Consider the following 15,447-nt stretch of genomic DNA (forward strand, 5'->3'; position numbering starts at 1 on the left):
GCTCGTTATGGTTCTGGTTTGAACTGGAGCTTCAAATCTGTGAGCATTTTGTGTCGATATTATGCCATTTTTCACACGCTCTAGTTTCGGTAGAACCGGTGAAGATGGGGAACATGTTCGTTTTGGTTGACGCTTGGAGGCTTTCAGTTGGTTGCAGGCCTTGGATTGTTTGGACAGCCAACACATTGGTGCTGGTGGTCAACGAACTTTAGGAACTCGTAGTACTCATGTTCGTGTATAATTCTCTTCAGTCCAAGAGATTCCGTCCATCTGTCATGTTAATTTCTATCGAAGAAATTGGAGTAGATGCCTTGTAACTTAGGGCTACAAGGTGGCCTTAACTAAGCATCTAAGCAATACGCTTCCTATAGATCACTTTCCTATAGATTGAAGAAAACGTTCAATCAACATACTCAAATATCAAGAAGTCTTCTAATTTCTAGACCCCATGTCTAGGACTTGCTCTATTTAAAATACACCATATAAGCATTTTACTGACAATAATTGGATCTTCAGTATGAGCTATGGAACTAAGGACGGCTCTATTATCTAAGGCATTAGAATAGTAATCTTAAAGATCAAACATCTCCCACAAACATTAAGCCACGAAAAATTGTTTTAAAGCAGAGACGAATGTAGTCTCAGACACTCCAAAATTTGGACCAATTGTCAAAGCAGCACAAACAAACAAACCTATGCCCCAACGCAACAGAAATGTAATTGTAATGCGTCAGCTAATAGTCATAATTCTGATATCGTAACTTCGCAATGTCCCACGATGCCTTTTAATTCTTTGACGTAATTGTAAACTATTATTTTATGGCTTGAACGACACTTTGCTTCACACTCATCTCATGTAATGTTGTATAACAAATAAGAAACTCAAATGGTTCTTTTTCTTTGATTTGTGGACTTAAAGACGCGTAGATCCTGCCGGCTATTTAAAAGCTTACTAGACTTGCCGGTACCACGTCGTAGGATAATTCGGCCTCGCTACGGGTGATCGACCCGGATGGGATTTGATTCCTTGTTCTGTCGCGTGCAGACTGGCGGAGCTATTGTCTCGGTCATCGGACGACTCAGAAACGTATACGAGGAAACTTGCTTACATTTCCGAGTCGTCCGAATTGTCAAGGAACTCTCCAATATTCTTTCAAAAAAATTTGGACGGAATTTTAAAATGAACACATTTACAGCTACGCTCAATTACTAAACCAAAAGTGTCAAGATAAATGACCCGCTGTTACTCGGCTGTTGTAGTTTACTAACACGCACATACCCCTTCCTATTGTAAGCGCTTTGGCCAAGCAAATATTGAATAACAAGCATTTAAACGTTAAAATCGACAATCCCTCCCTTGTGCCGTACTGTAAGGATGAAATTAAAATACCATCGTAGCAAAATATCTCTCCCCTTCTCACCCGTCGCACACACACACACACAACACTGCTTTTAAAAAGGATGCACTGACACACGCACACACCGGCAACGCACAGGGAGCCAAGTGTGGGCTCGTGTGCCTTTTCTGCTCCCGGTGCTTTACCATCATAAAGTCATAAATTCCTAATGGTTATTAAAATTCATCGACATACCAGTTGCTGTTTACACAAGGCACTGCGTACTTCCTGGTCCAGTACCCTCACCGCTCCGTGCCGCTGTCTCTCACGCGCTTTCATTCCTCTCTATTCCTTCATAAGTTGCGGTACAGAAAAAGGGGTTTGCCGAGGGAGACAGAGAGAGAGCAAAAAATAACCCGGAACGTCGTAAAAATGTAGCGAAAAATGGCAGAAGCGAGCTCGACACAGCCCCGGAAGCTCAATGATGGATGTCCCGGGCTATAAGGAAAAAGATGGATTGAATTCCAAACCCAACTCGAACGGTACGGTAGGGTGAGGCAGGACGCTAGGCAGAGCTCAAGCATTCCATGATGGCCGCTGTGATGCGCGGATGGTAGGAAGGAGGTGAGGCGTGGCGGGAAAAATATCGTTTCATTCCCGTGAAGCCCCGAGGACACTCGTCCGACGGAACTACGGAAGAAAGTATGAAGTTCGAAAACTCGAACGATTCTGCGTCTTCCTTCTGCTTCTTTGCTGCCATTGCTGCCTTCAATAATACCAGGACACCACTCATCCTGACGACCCGGGGGCGATCGAGATGCACGCGGGACGAATGCGAGCAAGATTGTCCTCGCCCTCCGTCGTAGACTGGATCCTGTGTGTAGGCTGGATCCTTTTTTGGTTAATAAATTTAATCAAAACACCCCAACTCGTACGCATCTATTTAGCTTTAATTTAATTTCCATTCCCATTCCACAGGAGTTGTTGTTGTTTTTTTTTGTTGCTCTCTTCGTGGGCCAGTTTTTTTCCGTTTTGCCCTACGGTTCGTTGTACGAAAATCTACGTCCAATGCAGTTAGCTTGTTGCTATTAACTGCCATCCGAGCTTAGGGTCGAGGAAATGTGCTGTTGGAAGGTTGTGGAACAACACGATACGATTTGACTGTTGACAAGATATCCACATCGCATTATTCATCGATTGCTGGTTTGACAGAACGATTACCGGGATGCTGCCCTCTTTAGATCTCTATCTCTAGCTCCTTCGAGTTGTGTTCGTATCTCCGGTCCCGAAGCGCAGGGTAGCAAATTTGATCTATCATTTCATCAAGCTGATGCTCCTTTTTGTAGAAAACCGAAACCTAAAGACCAGTTGTTGTTGGGAACCTTTTAGAAATTGGATAGTAATCCTTGCGGTGGCAATTCATCCTAACTACTCGTTGATGTTGATTATAAATTTTTTAATAGATACCATATTAAACTAACCATCTAAGGATGAGAATGTGAGGCCTACGCCAAACGAACCCTCTCGGATGAGGCTTTCCCTCCGAATTTAGATTGGGCAGTAATTAAAGCGTCCAATTTTCTTACAATTTTACAATCCATCCTCATTTCTACCGTGTCCTGTGTCAAATGGTATGAATTCTTAGATGTCCACCGAAGGTGACATTCATCCCCATCATCATCATCATCCTCATCATCAGGCAGAACTTGATGGACGTTTCCACCCAAGAAAAACCCCTCGCTGATGCTCCTTTGTTCGGTGTTGGGCAAACTTTCACCATGTGCCATAAAACTGTACACCCAAGTCTAGGACGCGATCTGGACGGATGGTCAGTAAGCCGCTCGAACGCACTTTGTAAAAGGGTTCCGTGCACGGGTACGAAACCATTTCTCAAACACTGGGCACTAATCCGTGTCAGGTCGGGCATTAGGTGCAAAAGGAAACAGTCATAAATATCGCACAGCCACACTGTGGCTTCGAGTTTTCCGGTTTGTTTAGTTTTACTGCGATATGAGCTTGAGGATGCTGGAAGGGTTGCAGGTGCTTTAGTGTCTTTTCCAGCAACCAGGCCTCGCGGTGAGGGATAGTTTCCCATTCAAAGCATTTGTTTTGGGTAGCGTAAAGCAGCATTTCCCCCCGCTTTGGAAAGGGAGTATCTTCATAAATATTACGCAATTTGAGAGCCTCTCCACCGACTCGACTGACATCTAGATGGGAAGCCATCCAATCATGCGAATCATTTCGTAATCATTTGCCTTTATGATGGCTATTGAAGTTTGCAAACTGTTTTTACTACCCAGAGTAATAATGCAACGTACCAACCGTGAGCAAGTCTACAAAACTTCCAATAACTTATAAGGCCTAGAGCTCAGGACACCAAATATTTGCGAACGGATTTGCGTTCGGGTTTCGGGTAGCGTCTTGTAGCAATCAAATGCTTGTTTGACCTAGTATGCATAGATGTTGTAGCTTTTAAAAGGTACTCTTGGTCGTGATGGCTACAATGGGGAACCAGTTTGGCTTTTTTTTAAAGCTTTCGGGGAGAGAGATCAACAGTTCTAGGCGTGCATCGGTGGAACGCGCAGGAACTGCTAATGGATTCTTGTTCCTGTCGGTCGCTCCCAACCCATTATTCCGCTTGGTCGTTGGGCCGCGCGCCAGGGTGCGTGTCATTGCGTTCAAGCCCGTTTTATTATCACTTTCATCTCCACTTGGAGCCTTGGCAGGGTCCTCTAGGTTGTGCCGGGGGGAGGGCGACATGGCTGGGACCGCGCAAAAGGTAAAAATGAATCATTTTCATCTAACATGTATTTTGAATTAGTTTGATCGATTTTAATCCCTTCCTTTTTTCAACCTCCGACGAACTCTCCTGAGCAGTGTTGGCACAGGGCACTATTGTTATTGTGAGGGTTTTCTCTCTCTCTCTCTCTCTCTCTCTCTCTCTCTCTCACACTCTCTCATCTCGTTGTTTCATTTTTACATCGCACCACCATCCGATACGTAGACCACACCGAAATGTTCCACATGAAACATGTTGAACATCACCCACGTCAACCGCTTGCTGTTTGTAGGCTCGGTGTAAGCCGCTGTAACTGACCCTGTCGGGGAGTAGTCGCTCCCAACGAGCGTACGGATATTGGGTAGTTGTTCTAGGTTACAATCGAAACGAGATCAGGGATGTAGTCGTTTTGATTGCATCGCCGCGCTACATCTTGCCCCCACAATCTATGCCTAAACCAGTCATGCCTTAGACGCGTGGTTGAAGGGCCTAAATGCCTCATTAAACTATTGTTGGTGTGATTATTCTCGAATCGATTAATAATGTGGGAAGTGTGGCTACGTTTTTGGATGCATCGTGTGATTGTACCGGATCCAAGGTACAAGATATCGGAAATCTCTCTCGCTAAATACCTCATCAGTAACTTACTAGTGAACTTTGGAATTTTTATTGTGGAGTAAAATCAATCACTTTCTGTCAGAATGGTTCCATTCGGATGAAGCTCACGTTTCTGCTGAGGTGTAGAGGTGCTCACTTACGTCGCAGTTTTACAAACCGGCAAAGAAAAAGCCTTCGATCTGGACAACAAATTGTTTGGTCAGCCCAAAATCCGCCTCAGGCGTCGGTTAGATGTAAGCGAATGTTTTGGGATTTCTTCTTGATAAGAGTACAGCTACGATGCAGCGCTACGTGGCCTGCTTGCTAAAACACCTTACATACACGCAACACACACTCGCACACACAAACACACACACACACACACACACACACACACACACACACATCCCATCAAGGATCAACGCTACTTGGCTGGTCCCCGGTAGAATGCTAATGGTGATTCCAGGCTTGGGCCAAAACACACGCCAAACCCAAAAACCGAATCCTGAACGTTCGGAAATGTTGTACGCAGGTCCGCTCAGGTATGCTAATGAGCTGAATATGATTTTAATGATCACGAGATATTGATGCGATTTTAATATTTAATAAGTTTTTCTGCGAAATCTCCGACCGGTTTTTTTTTTTGGGCAGCATTTGGACGAGCTGTCAGGCTAAGGATGAACTTGCAAAAGGGGCGAAAGCCCTGAGAACCCGCTTGTGAAAATTATAGCGAACGGGGTGTGGGATATGATCAGTTTTTCGCAACTGTCTGCTTTCGCACGTACCTTCTATGACCACAGGGCACGTATCATCAAATGTGTGAGTGTGAATATTTTTGGGTCATGCAGTCTAAATTCGAGAACTGGCGAAGGAAAAAATTCATCGTTACAAAATCACGTGTCTAAATGGATGTGTGTTCAATAACATCACACTCTTATCGATCCGTACTATCTCGATGCCGTCAACAGCAATAATTTAAAAGAGGTTAATTGAAAAGCGTGATCTCATCTCTTTCGACCCGGTGCGTTACAGTTGGTGAAGAATTTAAATTCAAATCCAGAACTCTTATCTCATCTTCCTAGCCGCCCAGCTATTGGAACACTCAGCTCAGGAGGTTATGTCAGGATCTCTCGGCACTGTAGGAAATCTGGTCACGTACCGGAACCAAAGCAGGCGCAGGGAAATATTCGTGACGTACATTATAATCAAATAGCGTGCAAATCAAAAACCATCCATTCCTTCCCAAGCATGGCTGCTACAGAGTCAATTATGAGATGGCGCTATTGTTCAGTGTGTTTATGGTGCCTCCAATAAGACATTGCGTTGAGGTACACCATGTGATCTTGACTGGTGATAGCCGCTCTTGAAAATCCTTTTCAAATGTATAGCAACTCATGCGAATAATTAAAAAACGCCTTCCTGCGAGAGCTACCAAAGCTTTTACAATGTTCCGAGGCTCGTCCAAAAATTGGGACCTAATGCGTTTCTGCTGATGACAGCAACTACGAGCTAGGGAACGGTATCGCCCCATCCAACTCTTGAAGAAATCGTACTCGTGCCATAGATAAAAAAATATGTCTCCCATTCCCTGGCTGCGGATACGATACGGGTAGCAGCTCAGGAACGACCAAGTTCTCGTCATCGAGTCATAAATTGATCAGCCATTTCTTTATCTCGCAAACTTCGGTGGGTCATAAACGTGTCGCAATGGGCGCATGTAAATTAGTCAACTGCGTTAGAGGAGGCTGTGTACACTGCATTCCAACCCAGTGCCCAGCAGGACGTCCTGTTACGGGTAGCCGAGAACTACGGACGACCGACAAGTATCTACGGGTGTGCTGTGTTTAGCAGTGGGAAGGTACTCCCCTCCCCTATATCAGCTGGTGCACCAGCCCTAGCTTGGTTTAGCGATCTTTTACCGGTACCTTAAATTAAGTTCGCGATAAACCGGCGTGGTGACGGGCGAAGGTTTTTCTGTGAGGCGTTGGCGTTCCGTTTGGAAATGCGTTACAACGTTTGACGGTAGTGTAATCGCGGGATCTCTTCAAGGTGTAAGGAGCGCTAACTGTAGCTCCACTAGCTGACATTGAGGATTGATTTATTTATGTTCCCCAATCGAGCACCGCCATTTTGTTGCGCTTAATCTGAATCACAGTTAAGGTGCAAGGCGAACCGTGCGGGACAACACAGAATAAAAGGGCAAGTGATTTATCGTTCTCCAGGTACAGAGCAGACTGATAAGTTGTTCGAGCTCGAGGTGTTGATCCTTCTGGATGAAGCTAATGCAATATATATGTGTGTGTGTGTGTGTTTTTTTTTGGAAGCAGCAATAAACAGATCCCCAATTTCTCGACGTTTAGATCCTTCGAAAAAAAAAAACTCTCAATACACACTCCACAAATTAGCAATTCATACGGTACGGTTTCCAATTTTTCTCCAATACAAATTGTCCGACAAAGCATGCTCACCCTGCAATTGAGTGGGATCGGTCGGCAAACATTCCTTATTGGATTAACGTCCAACCTAGTGCTCACGGGGCACGCTGAACAAATACAATAAGAAATTAAATCTGGTAGGTCCCTACCACAAGGGATGTTCATGATGTGCATGCGGGGACCATGTTTCATCTGTAGATACGTGCAGATTTCCATATTTGGTTTTCTCTACTCAATGTCCAGACATAAAAACTGTAAAAAAAAAACCTTGTGGACTTCAAAATAGACTACTTTGAGACATCACGAAACTTATCCACACTTACCCCGCAGGCTAATAAAATAGCTGACTCACATCATTCCCTGGAAAGTGTAGAATTAAACTAATATATCTTTGGGATGATTTTGATGTAGGAAGAGTTCCACAAGCTTGACGGTGATGTTGCGATTCTGACCCTTCGGTCATTTGTTGTGAACGTTCGAATGGGTTTTACTTAAGAGACACACACACCCTACATACAACGGAGTTTCGAAAAACTTTAAAGTACGGCCAGCCCGCTTGAGCATGCATGAAATGGATAGGGACACACTGTGATGAAAACCTGAGTCCCCCTTTTTGTTCCCGAAAATATTATCCATTATCCGGCTAGCTATCGACAGCACCACCGACCCGTCCCGTGCTACGAACGAACGCGTTAAAAGGGACCAGAACCCAATTCAGTTCGGTCGGCTCTCCCTCTCCCTCGCGTACTTTCTAGCGCTGTCGAACTTTGTCTCACCCACCCGGCATCTCTGGCAAACGAAGAAGCGAAGCCAGGCTTGTTGTGTCGGTCGGGTGAGTCGGGGGTGCTACAATATTTGCTTTAATTGACCGTAAATCAATTATTTTTTCGCCTACTGTAGCGCGTGCCGGGGTCACAACAGGCGGCACACCATCAGAGGGTTAGGTTTATTACAATTATGTGAAACAGATTGTTTAGATTTGTCCAGCAGTTGAGGGTTGCTCTGCACTACGGGGCAACATTTAATTTTCGGTTTGCTTACAAGATAGAGAGGGTTCGCTTCCCGGTGGAAGCGATGTGAAGGTGGCGGGAGTAACAGTGACAGATGAAAACAGGAAGGGGTTCAATTATTGAGTGGGAGTTGAAGCATTACTATCAAGACAAATTCTGACCACCTCCGACACCATCTGAAGCCTCGTCCGAAGGGAGTAGAAAGATATGAAGAGCGTCCTACCTTTGCATTCGTTGGCATCGCGGGCATTAGCGCGCCCCCATGGACGATCGAAGTGGAACGGCTTACAGCGCTCGCAATCACGTCCGGCGGTGTTGTGCTTGCAGTCGCAGCTCACCTCCCCATCCTTCCCGATCGGGATGCAACGGAACGCATGCCCATTGCACTTGCAGCGTCCACCGACAGCAAAATCGGACACCGCGTAATGGTGATGCGGAGGTTGCTGACGAGCGGATGTTCCAGACCGATGCCCGACACCAATCACCTCCGCAGGTGGTTTGATGGATGAGTTTGCGGCTTCCGAAGCGTTTGATTGTGATCGCACCTGTGGTGCCTCCTCAGACTGGTAGTCTGGCGTGGTGGACGCGATGACTTCCTCCTGCACGGAGCTGTTTTGCTCGTCCTCTAGCGATTCCGCCAGTTCGCGTGGCTGTCGACGGAAGGATGCTGGAACCTGGGCGGAACTGTGCAACAGATACCAAGGATCTTCAAACGAATCCTCCGGTGGCATCTGATGACGGTGGAACACGATCCGCACATCAGTAGCAGTGACCCAATCCTGCAGCACAGGGGACGAATCGAAATCGGGTGCGGACGGTCGTCCTTCAAGCGTGCTGAAAGCGATCCGCGAAACACTAGATCCAGTTCCACCAACACCCAATTCGCCTCCATGCCGATGTGCATCGGTACAGCGTGCCTCCTGCTCATTGGCCCGCGTGATCGTGGCACGATTAGGTCTTCCATATACCCGCCGGCACTGGGAACTATAGAACTGGAACGCCTGCCACGATTTGCCAAAGTCCGCACTCTTGTAAATCGCGATCGAGTCCGGCTTGATGGTGCCCGGGCAGAACGTTAGGCTGATGTACGTCAGCTCGTACTTCTTGCCGAGCGACAGTGTCAGCGTCACGTTGTCCGGTGGATCGTTGATGGACGCGGGTGATCGAAGCGGTTCGGAGCGCCAGCAGGTCACATTGTTGGAGTTGTTTACATCGGTCAACGCGGAAGGTGGGTATCGTTTGCGCGGGTTGCCATCGTCACACTGGAGGCAGCGTGGCCGCACCTGTTGTACATCGCACAACCGCTCCAGCGATCGTTGGCCGCAGGTGGAGGACGCTACCACCGGCATGCCAAACGCGGCATTGACAAAATCCGGCAGACAGCGCCGTGGACGATCCTCATCGTAGCAAGGATCGTACGAGGCATGCTTGGAGAATGCACCCTCGTCGAGATTAACCGAATGAGTCGGTGTCGAGGCTAGAAACAGTACTACCAACACTGGGAAGGAGAATGTGCATCTCCAGGACACTAGATGCACCATACTGAACCACTTGTACGATCAAAACGCGCACTACAAACTAAGCTTAAACTTGAAATCACTTCACTTCACTACGGGATCTCGCGATATAGTCACACACGCAATGTTGTCTATTATTCACAATAAATTATCTTACTATCTTTTGGAGATCATGTGACATTAAAGTATCTTCATCTACCATTAACTTAACGCCCTCTTCTCACCCCCACAACACAATCGATCGTCTTCGATCCTATCGCACACCACGGATGCATCCACAGCGCACCGGGATGTTTAACGTTCTTTGTTACCTTGCCAAAAATGCATCACCCTCTGGCAGTGTATTAATGTCCTGACGTGCTTGGCGCAAAGAACTGCACACCGCTAAATAAACCGGCTGGCGACTGACTGACTACGGGGGTGCACAATTCGGCACCGACAGGCTCATCATCGTTGTTCGGGCGAGTAACGCGCTCGAGTTCGGCCGTTCCCGGCATCTTTTCGGGAACTCTTGGGACGGCGTTGCCGCAACAACCATCCCCGCACAGGACACAAGACGGCAACGCGTTGTGAAACGTTGACCCGAGCACGGCTACTCTTGGCGTTGGGCTGCTGCTGCTGCTGCTTGCCTTCTTTGGTCTGAGAGCGCTACAGATGTCATTGCAAGTTTGGGGGCTTTCGGGTTGTAACGAATCCTGCTGGTGATTGTGGCGAATTACGCGCCACCCCGGAAGGATACCTGCACCCAGAGGGTGGCAGAGATAAGCGCAACCATACGCAACCGGAACCGTGCCTGCCGCTGAAGAACGCAACAAAGACGGAGAGCGAGAGAGAGAGAGAGCAGAGCAAATGAGTGCCAATGTTGTTCCGTTTGGATGCTGCGAGCGTTCGTGTTCGCTGGAAATGTTCAGCATCTGGCCATGAGTTACCGTTTTCCCCTTTTTTGTGCGAACGAACGATCGTCCGCTTTGGCACGCAAGCGCGCCAGTTCCGCGGTGAGTGACTCGGAAGACCGTGACGCTGTTGCTTGGTACTGTAAAGCATCAAGTTCAAGACACTCGCAGACTCACAGGCGTCGCATGGTGTGCAGATTACTGCGGTGAGCAGCATTGAGCTAGCAAGATGAGGATGAAACTGTACACTGCTAAGTAATTTTATAGCTTGTTGGAAATTTGTGTTATTGTTTTTAAATCATTGAGTTAAAATAAGGCTTTATGCTTAAACTTTGGTCAAAATTGTTATATAATTTGAGGGGGGATAATGGCAAAGTTCCCTCTGCCGCCCTGGCACTTGCTCTAAATATTAGTTGAGCTACCTGTGCCCGGTCTTCACACGCCAGGACCGGGGTTCAAATCTCATCCGGATCCATCTAAGTTGTTATCAGCAAGTCTAGTAAGCCGTTAGATGGTCGGCGTAACTTAGAAGGTCGTTAAGCCAAGAACAAGAAGTGAAGTGAAGTAAAAATATCCGTAAAAAAACACTCCTGGGATTGAAGCGCTGGTGGTATTCGAACCCGATCACACCGTGTTGGAGCAGACGTGTCTTACCTGATTGCTCTATTTATACAGCCACCCTGGGGCTGACTTAATCTTTGTTTTGAGATTTCTGATGAGTGTGGTATGACTGGAAACCTTACCGTGCGGTTATTTTATAATCTTGTGGCACAATTTCTACTAAAGCTATCGATTACAAATTCCTTTTTTTTTAAATCGCATTTAATTTTTTTCTATTAATAGGACGATCAGCAACATCTAATGAGTCGTAATTTTTAAGAAAAACTAACCAGCATGATGGCTGTTGTTTATATAGAATCTGTTCTAAGCGACACGCTAATTAAAACGTTATGAATGGTTATGAAAACTTTTTCACAATAATCACCCCCCCCCACCCCCCCACCATGCAACATGCTTAAATAAAAAATCCACACAAATGTTAATTGTATCACTCACCCTTTCAACAGCAGCAGCAGATTATTTGACAATAACAGCGTGCAGTTGCAAAATTCTGCTCACACACAAAAACACAACATGTTGGAAAATTATCCCCTTTACGTGGGTGTGTGTGTGTGTGCTTATGTCGGTCACACATTTCCAACATTAAGTACAGCTTACGAAATACACGAAATACGAAATATGTTTCGCCCGGTGTGTGTTATTGTTGCAGGCGCAGCATTTGTTCTTAATCCGCACAGGGCGGGCAACAGCAGTAGCTGCTGGTGGCAGCAGTTGAAAGCAACAGGGCCAACAGCAAGCGGAAACTACTACTATTTTACTGCTAGCAATTAATTCCACATGGATCACGGTTTGCGTTTCTGTGAAGTAAAGGTGCGCGAGTCTGCTATTTGTACGTTATCTGTGCGAAAAGTTTTTAAGCAGCTTTTTTTTTTAAAGCAGCCAACGAACCCACTGAGCAGAGCTTATCAAAGCGGAACGTTTTGCTCCTGTGCTACGCTTTGTTTGCATTTGGCAAGCTTATCGTGTAGGTTTATTTGCTAATATTTGCTGTTTTCCTCGCTGCCATGGTAATTTGTGTTTTATTAACTCAACAAAGCATAACAGAAAACTGTAATGCACGCGTCTGCTATCGGAACGCTCGAGTTTTATTTTTTGGTGTAGCATGGCCTAGAATGATACACTGGATTATAGCATGTTGCATTTATGGGACGATTTTATTCCACGTAGCTGTGTTTATGCTATTTCGCCCTACAGTTTGATTTAGATTTTAATTAGCTACCTGTTCTATTTTCGTACACTAAATGGCGCTGCAGACACAAACCAAACGCCCAATTCCCAGCAACCGGTGTTGAGGAACTTTTCTGAACCTTCCCGTTCGGAAAAGAACCTCCAACAACCGGCACCGGCAGCAGACCGGAAATGCAGATATCGATGTTTATGCTTCACACCCTCTTGTGCGCGCGTGATGGAATTTTTGGCAGTGATTTTTTACACATTTTTTCGGCTTTAGGGCGTTCTCCCCCCCCCCCCCCCCCCCCCCGCCTTACGATATAGCGTTCATCATCGGAGAAAGCGCGGGCCCACACGCGCACCATCCAAACGTTTGTGTTGCTGCTGTTTGAGCTTTAATTATAATTTTTTACTGCGTTTTTCTTCCGCCGGTGCGCGTATTTTCTTTCGCGCTTTCCGTCCAGGGTTTTGGAAAAGTGCCCACCACCAGTGCGCGGGAGTGGAATGTGTTAAGTATGGGGCGGAAGCGCCATGGTAATTGAATTTTATCGATTCACTTAGTAACAGCAGGCCAACAGCGGCCTTAGCAGCTAATATAACACTAGTGTGCGTCTGGGTTGGAGGTTAAACACGTGTTTTCTTTTATGTTTTGTTAGGCAAGATGTTATGATCGTACCCCGTAAAACCAGATTCATTTCTTCTAAACAGAAGTCTGATTGGAAAACAGGTAAACAAGAGTACTTTTACTTGACCTATCTGATCTGATGATGCTAGGATGAAGTCATCTAGGTTAAAGACCTACACTATTTGGTACAATTTCTAGAACACTTCTTCTTGGCTTAACGAGCCCTAAAGGTCACGAAGGCCATTTGAACTACGTGGTATTGGCTTACTAGACTTGCTGATGCCACGTAGTTGGATAGTCAAAGTCCTCACACTACGCGGGTTCCAGACGATCCAGACGGGATTTGAACCTCGGTCCTGCCGTTTCGCCGGTCCTGTCGCTGTCGCCTGTACCACCGAGCTTTCCCATTCTAGAACGCTATTCACCAGCAAACACCAGCTCCTACACTAGACATCATTCCACTCACTCTCGCAAAAAGCGATCATCACCTCCCGATGATCTTTTGACACCTTCGATTAGGTGTGAATAGGAGCTGATAAGTGTCGTGGCTTATCCCAGATTGTTATACCTGTCAGCTACGACCAATCCACGTTTGATGAGTGCTTGCCGGGATCGTCCAGACGGCACGTCCTCTTGAGACACATCCCACATCCCTGCCAAGCCTGTCACTCGACCTGTAACGACCTGCAGCATCACCCGACATTCCGAGTGACGTTATAATTGCTTGCAAGGCACCAAGGAAGTTGTCTAGCTCCTTGCACACAATGCAATCTAGCGTTCTTCTTGCGAATCTTTTTTTTTTTTTGTAGCTCACCACTCACCACTGCTAGCTGGTGTCGTTCGTTTAAAAGGGAGTTGGTTTTTTTTTTCTTCTTCACAACCAAACAGCCGAACCAGTTGTAACCAGACGACAACAGGCCTGCATTACAACCCAGATATTGATTGATATCTGGCGGTGCGTCGGTGAAGTAAAATGTAAATATTTATTGTTACGTTCGGCCGGGCTTTGCCCGATCCGTTTGCCGTTAATGATGGTGTTCGCGTTTGGGAAGCGGGACGGTAATGAAGATGACGATAATGACAGTGTTGTGTCGTTCGGGTCCTGGCAGTCCCAACAGTTTGCTGAGTTGAGTAAGAACCAAGCAATATGTGTCGTAGACGTTTGCGCACGCTTTTGCATGACGAAGATGATGATGATGGGCAGAAAGTTACCACGGCACTGTAACGTGTACCACACTTTCCGTCCCGACACATGGTGACACAACTCCATTATGCTCCAGATTGTGCCCAGAGTGTAGAAGAATGAGTGGAAGCGAAACAGGCAAGATTCATCTGGGACTCTTTGCTTCATTCATCAATCTCAGCACTAAATGTCAGTTCTTTCGTCTCAAATTCTTTATCTAATTTTGTTTTAATTCCTCTTCTAACATTCCAACTCGATAATATATGCTCAATTATTAGCACTGCTACAGGACGTAAAGCGGACAGCAAATTCTGACGTCTTACTGAATGGCACGAAAGCTACCATTACAGTCTTTTGCCTCGGTTGCCAATTGTTTCCGGTTGTTTGCTGTGAGCACTCGTTGTCTTCTGCGGTACCGTGTTTTCTGCATTTTTGTTTTGTTTGCAGAACTAGCAACTGAAACGGGTTATCCCTTTCGTGTCAATCGCGCGTAATGTAACAATAATTATTGTAATTCCGTAATGATGATTGAAGCATTATTGCTCATCTTCGGCGAGATAATGTGAGGGCTCTACTTCTATGCGACCGACCGTGTCTTTGCGAATAGACCACCGAGATAGAATTCTTTCGCGTCTCTACACTGTCGGAAATAATTGCGACCTACGCTTACCTGTCTCTGGACCGGTATGGAAGAGAACTCATCGAGTGGAGTCACACAAAGCTACAACCCAGGCTGGCTTAGTGTATCAGTAGGTCACTTCTATCGATGTCACATTCACATCAGCACTTAATCAATAATTCCGTTCCAGGCAATCGTGCAAACAATTAGTATTGCCAATCAACCTCGGCTTTGTTCGCCAGCTCTGAGTTTTCGTCCCATCCAGTACCACCTTATCCGTCTCATTATATCGTTCTCGTGTTGCTGTTTGTATCTATGTCCCAATATCGCTGCTCATTCTCTCACATTTGCAACTAAATTCCATATTCATATCCATCGTTACCCCACTTTGGCACTGTTGCTTTCATGTTGAAGCCCACACTGACACACAGCCACACACGGAAAGGTAATCCATTTTTCCGGTGCTAACCATCTGCCAGATTGGAAACTAATCTGCTGAGAAGCGAAACGGGGTACCGTCGTCGGTTGCTGCGGTATGGAAATAATCGAAATTACAACAACATACCACCTACACATCAACACCTTCTGTAGGCTTTCTGGCTGGGGCTGGAACGGCTACGAAGGGTGATGAATTTTACAGTGCGCTTCACTGTACGACAGC

The 15,447-nt window shown here is 46.2% G+C and overlaps 2 protein-coding genes across 4 annotated transcripts in view; both read right to left on the reverse strand.

Annotated features, from left to right (window-relative positions):
• LOC126568683 (netrin-A-like) overlaps positions 1-9,770 on the reverse strand; it is a 58,115-nt gene extending 48,345 nt beyond the window's left edge. For all 3 annotated transcript variants that reach the window (XM_050225201.1, XM_050225217.1, XM_050225209.1), the window contains exon 1: positions 8,382-9,770. In XM_050225201.1, the coding sequence (XP_050081158.1) occupies positions 8,382-9,699 (1,318 nt within the window). In that variant the 5' untranslated portion in view covers positions 9,700-9,770. The remainder of the gene's footprint in view (positions 1-8,381) is intronic.
• Positions 1-15,447, reverse strand: part of LOC126556159 (netrin-B-like) — a 147,713-nt gene that overhangs the window by 55,973 nt on the left and 76,293 nt on the right. The window lies entirely within an intron of this gene.

This window comes from Anopheles maculipalpis, chromosome X (genome assembly GCF_943734695.1).
Source record: "Anopheles maculipalpis chromosome X, idAnoMacuDA_375_x, whole genome shotgun sequence".
NCBI lineage: Eukaryota > Metazoa > Arthropoda > Insecta > Diptera > Culicidae > Anopheles > Anopheles maculipalpis.